The sequence below is a fragment of the Cibotium barometz genome, chromosome 16 (assembly GCF_041138505.1).
Source record: "Cibotium barometz isolate CiBa-2024 chromosome 16, ASM4113850v1, whole genome shotgun sequence".
Taxonomy (NCBI): Eukaryota; Viridiplantae; Streptophyta; class Polypodiopsida; order Cyatheales; family Cibotiaceae; genus Cibotium; species Cibotium barometz.
Genome location: NC_141061.1, coordinates 48,975,132 through 48,981,232, shown reverse-complemented (window position 1 = coordinate 48,981,232; position 6,101 = coordinate 48,975,132). Strand labels below are relative to the sequence as shown.

The following is a 6,101-nucleotide window of genomic DNA, read 5'->3' as shown; positions in this document are numbered from 1 at the left end:
AAGATAGAAAGCCTGTAAAGATACATCAGACTGTGGCTCTGCTCTCTCGTGTCAAAGCTAATGACCACATTGTCGAATTTGACAGAGGGGGGAGTGAACCGATACACAAAAGCATGATGAAAAGTGGAGAAGGGGTACAATTGATAGGTACACACATGACCCTCTAGAAAGAGTGGAAGCAGAACCCACCCATGATTTCTTTCTTTTGTGCAAAAGCACCAAGCAGACAGGTATAGTTATGTCACAAGAGTGTTTGCTTTCAAAGTATGCTATACTCGAAATATTTATAAGAAATGTAAACATTACAAAGCTCACCGTTCTCTTAAGAGTTGTTCACATTGCAATACACAAAAAGCATCTCTAGTTGAAGCAGAACTTTCTAAGATATATTGAGTTATTCTCTCTAAAGCTATGCTTCTCTACTCTACTTTCAGGAGTTACAGTCGCGACTTGGTTGCATTGATAGGGGAACTCTGCAAATAACAAAACAAATCAATAATAATAACTCCAATAAAATACCCCAATTCAGTGAACAAAAAAAGTATACTGTTTGCATGAGATGACTTGCCAGTTTGAGGTCCCTTGCTGCACAGTATTCCAACCACGAACATGGTTTGAAAAAGTCGCCATAAGATTTTGACAGCTCATTTAATCTCGATGTGACTTGCCTTGCACCAATCAAATCAGCCCAGAAGACAACGCCACCTCTGTATATCAAGAGAGCTATGTGCATTAGAAAAGAAATGGGGATGCACAAAAACCATATGAGTGCAGGGAAATTAATACGATCGTGGTTTACCGGTAAGGTGGGAAACCCATGCCCATGACACTAGCTATGTCGAGATCAGATGCTTTCGACACCAAGCCTTCTTCGAGGACCCTGCAGGCTTCATTAACTACAGGGAAAAACGTCATCTCAATGATTTCCTCGTCGGAGAGTTTGATTGGCTGCAGCAATGACCACAAGCATGTGTTAGCTCACTGTGTTAAAAACTGAAAGGCTGCTCCATAAAGAAGGTGAGTGTCATTAGAGACCTCTCCCCCACTCGAAAGGGGAGATTAGCAGGGGACCCATCATGACCACCCCTGTCAGGGATGGACAGCCAATCTTGGCCCCAGCTGCCGTCCCACCGACTGATAACCAACCTCACATGAAAACAAGATGAGAGCACACCTTATTATCTGGCATGATGTTTGATAAACTGCGAGACTTTTTGAGATACTTCTGCAACTCTGGATCCGGTTTGGCTTTCCGCCCGTCATCATAAGCATAGAACCCCTTGTGTGTCCTTTCACCTGTGCACACAGCAAACGTGAATACACAAAAGTGAAGGATAGAAATAAAGCATTGCTTCATTCCATTGGGGTAAAATTCTAACCAAGGCGCTTGTCCTCTATCAGCATAGGGAACAGCATTGACTTGTACACACGGTCAGGGTACGCTTCTATGTAGGTTATTCCTGCGGCTACACCAACTTCAAACCCAACAAGATCCGCCAGTCTGCAGAACATGACAGCAGTAAAAATATAAGCATCTAATGGCAAAGATAGCCTTGACAATAAGAAAGCCTGTGATGTGTGCAAGAGCTTCACCTGAAGGGCCCCATTGGCATGCCAAAAGCAGTGATTACATTATCTATTCTGTACACATCCACACCCAGATCTACCAGAAGCAATGCAGCTTGCGTGTATGGAAAGAACGTCCGGTTGACTGCGAAACCCGGGCAGTTTCCCACGACTATGGGAACTTTCTTTATCCTTTTACCAAACTCCAAGAGATCGACCAGTACTTGCGGTGCAGTGTTTCTTGTCCGGATTATCTCAAACAGCGGCATCACATGGGCAGGACTGCCAATGAAAAAATATTACATTAAGTACAATCTTTAGCATTGATCTCTCTCTCTCTCTCTCTCTCTCTCTCTCTCTCTCTCTATCTATCTATCTATCTATCTATATATATATATATATATATATATATATATATATATATATATATATATATATATATATATATATATATAGTGTTTCTTGTCCGGATTATCTCAAACAGCGGCATCACATGGGCAGGACTGCCAATGAAAAAATATTACATTAAGTACAATCTTTAGCATTGATCTCTCTCTCTCTCTCTCTCTCTCTCTCTCTCTCTATATATATATATATATATATATATATATATATATATATATATATATATATATATATATGCATACATGTGTGTACAAACTACCCAAAAAGATTACCTAAAAAAATGTGCCCCCACAACTCGATCCTTTGCTTTAACCCGCTCCCCAACCACGTTTAAGTCTATCGTAGAAGTATTTGATGCCAGGACACATGTTGGAGAGCAGACCTTATCAAGGTCACTAAAGATCTGTTGCTTCAAAGAAGGGTTTTCAATGACAGCCTGAAACAAAAATGTGACAGTCAGCAAAACTCACAGATGTGTTGTACATGAAAAATCAAAGCACACTCACATTACCTCAATGACAATATCGACATTTCTGAATTTGTTGTACTCGAGTGTGCCTTCTAATAAAGCCAGTGTCTTATCAAACCTCTCTTGTGTCATCCGGCCCTTCTTCAGCCTACTCTCTAGATTTGCTGCCATCAAAAATAAAACAAATAACTCAGTACCTCACTATTTGTAATAAAGAAGTAAAAACCTAATTATGTATTTTCTCTTCATGCCTTGCCCATGGGCACCCTCACTACTTTATATTTGCCACAGGCAGCCCCACCCCGGCAATTAAATCTGACCTCTTTCTTACCTTTGACCCTGTCCAACCCAGCTTGCAAGAACGTAGCGTTCACCTCTTTGATTACCACTGGTATGCCATTCAAGATGCAAGCAGTGGCAATTCCAGAACCCATAAGCCCCCCTCCTATCACACCCACTTTCCTAAGGGATCTTGGTATCAATCCCAAGTCCGAGACACCTCGAACCTGCAGTGCCAAAAGACTTGTCTAATGACGATGATGCAACAACATTACACAAAACAGATACTTGCGAGCATAGCATGCCCTCTTTGAACAAGAATCCTCACCTTTCCTGTCGCCCTCTGGGCAAGGAAGACGTGCACCAGAGCATTTGCAGTGTCTGAGAAGAGGCACTCTCTGAATCCCTCTCCTTCCTGAAAATAAAAGAGAAATTATCAGGCCATATGTTCTTTTACGAACTTCAGAAAACTGCATGTGCATGTGCATGTGTGCGCATACCTTATGAAGGCCTGCAAGTCCACCCAAGACAATGCCTTCTTCAACAGCATCTATACAAACTAGATGATGTTTGAGATTGGGTGCCCTTTTCTTCGTCTGCTCTCTTGCAAACTTCAGAATCTCTCGTGCCTTGCCAAGAGGCTCGAGCTTGTCTGTCCGGTGGAGGGTACGAGTCCATGGCCTGCGAAACCATGCAATATCTAGAGCCCACTTTCTTGCTGTGGCTATAAGCTCTTGAGCTGGGACAATGGCATCAACAAATCCCAACTCTGCTGCCTCCTCTGAACTGATAGGCTTGGATGTCTGCAAAAAAAAACAAAAACACTTTATAAAGGCTGCCCCGCAAGTCCTGATAGGCTTCCACTAAGGATCTATCACTTACCAGCATCATCTCTAAAGCTTTGGTTAATCCGACAAGTCGTGGTAGACGCTGAGTTCCTAAGATGAGACAGTAAACATGTCAGCAGTCACTCTCAGGGGGGCACAAGGGGAAAGCGGGGGGCAAGTGCATGTTCACTAATCATATCACATGCTTTCAAAGGATATTTTATAAAACCCTTGCATTATAAATTTACCCCTTCTCATTCACAAACTAACAACTTTTTTCTGAAAAAAAACCCCTTCTGTGCATAAGTTTTTATAATAATAAATTTATGAAGCTCCTATGCTATAATACATATTTTCTACTGGAAAGCCCCCCCCTCCGCCCCCCCTCCTGCGCCAAACAACAAAGCACATGCATGACAATGGACTCACCTCCAGCACCGGGAATAACACCAAGTTGAAGTTCAGGTAAGCCAAGCTGTGTGTTAGGGGCTGCGATCCGAGCATGGCAGCACTGCAAAAACAATGTATTACAAAGCTGTGAGCAACAAGGTACGGCAAGGTAAGTGTATAAAACATAAAGCTCAAATGATTAATCATATTTATACCATAGCCAATTCTAACCCCCCACCAAGTGCAAGACCCTGGATAGCAGCGACTGAGGGTTTCTTTGCACCTAAACAAACATCACACGGTATTAGCCTCAACAAATATGCAGGCAAACATGGGCCTTCCTGAACACCCTAACATTTATTTTTAACCTTCCATCAGATGTGTTTGAAGATCAACTGAGACAAACGAAATCTCGGAGATATCACCTGGCAAAGATACAGAAAGCAAGACATCATAAGTAACAAATCAAAAAAAGGTTTTAAAATCAGAAGATATAATAAAAATAAGGCTAACGCTAACCCTTTTCCTGAAACTCTTTCATAGACATTATGTCAAACCCTCCTGAAAATTTATCGCCAGCACCTGCCACAACATTAATTGGAGGTCAAAATCTACATTCCAAACCTTGCGGTTTCTCTCATACATGCATATGTACAGAACTTACATCCATGCATACAAATATATATACATACACATACACACACACACCCACACCCACACCCACATAACAGATACATACAACACATGCATGCATGCAAATATATATACATACACATACACACCCACACACACATAACATAGATGCACACACACACACACACACATATTTATGTATGTATGTAAGTACAAACATGTATATACATATGTATACGTACACACACACACACTCACACACACACAATATATATATATATATATTTATTGTGTACGTGCTCACGTGCTCGTGTGTGTGCACTGTACATGCAATGCAGGCATGTGCATCTTTTAAAAAAAATGTTTGTATAAAAGACAAATCACACAGAATGCAGATATGGATTAAAAAAAGGGGGCTTTTCACCTGTTACAACAATGGCCTTCACATCGTTTCTTTCCATTGCTTCTTTAAAAATCTCCTTCAAGTCCGCAAAAACTGCCACGGAATAAAATGGTTTAAAACCACCACACTAAAACCATCATATCATATGATCCTCTTCTGCAGCCACTCACTAAACTTTCATGTGATGATGATAATCTCAGCACATTATTAAACATGAGTTTCTCAAATTCACAGCTGTTGAACTTAATGTAAGATTAAGTTCCACGAGCTATAATTGTTATGAGGTAGCGCAATTCTTATAAATGTATATATGCATCTCTATCTCTCTCTCTCTCTCTCTCTCTCTCATCACAAGTTTTTTAAATTTACAGCGGTTGAATTATATGAGTAAGATTAAATTTCACAAGCTTATTATTGTTACGAGGTATTAAGGTACATAGACATCTCTCTCTCTCTCTCTCTCTCTCTCTCTCTCTCTCTCTCTCTACTAGTGAGAGAGTGTGATCCCTCCTGACAGCCAGATGTCTCTACACTGGGTATCCGGGCCTTCCACTTATAAGCTGCAGGACATACTCCACCACCATGGAGAGGCCACTCCACGGGCAAGGGACGCCATCACAGCTCTACGCTCGATTATGGAGGAGGATGGTACTATCATTGGATGAGGACATCCGGGACACATTCCAAGAGTATCTCTGGCCATCTTGCTCCGGGATTTTTAGTATCACATGTACATGGGAGGTCCACATAGTATGTGGGTCTTCTTTTTCAGTGCTTTTTGTTTCCATGTTCACAGTCTACACATGGAACTTTTCTAGCATATATTGGTCTCACAGACCCATTGAGTTTTTTGTAGACGTTAATAAATTCTCTCTCTCTCTCTCTCTCTCTCTCTCTCTCTCTCTCTGTGTGTGTGTGTGTGTGTGTGTGTGTGTGTCCATGCAATGTTAGTTGCGGTGCTGTGCTTGATCTGGTGAGAGATTGTCAAGTAATGGGTTACTGTAAAAATAATGGTACCCAGTAATTATTTGTGAGATGCATCTTTTGTGGTCATGGACCTCAGACCATCGATGTGTGTAATGTGAAGGCTAGCGGTGAACAACAGGGAAGCCTGTATGCCAGCTCTTCC

At 41.5% G+C, this 6,101-nt stretch overlaps 1 protein-coding gene across 1 annotated transcript in view; it reads right to left on the bottom strand.

Moving 5' to 3' along the window:
• Nucleotides 1-216: 216 nt before the first annotated feature.
• The window catches only part of LOC147630695 (peroxisomal fatty acid beta-oxidation multifunctional protein MFP2-like), a 6,495-nt gene continuing 610 nt past the window's right edge, over nt 217-6,101 (bottom strand). Inside the window, exons 2-18 of the mRNA XM_086810034.1 lie at nt 4,994-5,065; nt 4,456-4,518; nt 4,305-4,361; nt 4,152-4,219; nt 3,976-4,057; nt 3,602-3,657; nt 3,220-3,522; nt 3,048-3,134; nt 2,772-2,946; nt 2,483-2,604; nt 2,244-2,407; nt 1,594-1,848; nt 1,380-1,501; nt 1,175-1,296; nt 800-948; nt 569-707; nt 217-473 (exon numbers count right to left, since the gene is read on the bottom strand). Coding sequence (XP_086666160.1) covers nt 438-473; nt 569-707; nt 800-948; nt 1,175-1,296; nt 1,380-1,501; nt 1,594-1,848; nt 2,244-2,407; nt 2,483-2,604; nt 2,772-2,946; nt 3,048-3,134; nt 3,220-3,522; nt 3,602-3,657; nt 3,976-4,057; nt 4,152-4,219; nt 4,305-4,361; nt 4,456-4,518; nt 4,994-5,065 — 2,072 coding nt within the window. The 3' untranslated portion in view covers nt 217-437. The remainder of the gene's footprint in view (nt 474-568; nt 708-799; nt 949-1,174; nt 1,297-1,379; nt 1,502-1,593; nt 1,849-2,243; nt 2,408-2,482; nt 2,605-2,771; nt 2,947-3,047; nt 3,135-3,219; nt 3,523-3,601; nt 3,658-3,975; nt 4,058-4,151; nt 4,220-4,304; nt 4,362-4,455; nt 4,519-4,993; nt 5,066-6,101) is intronic.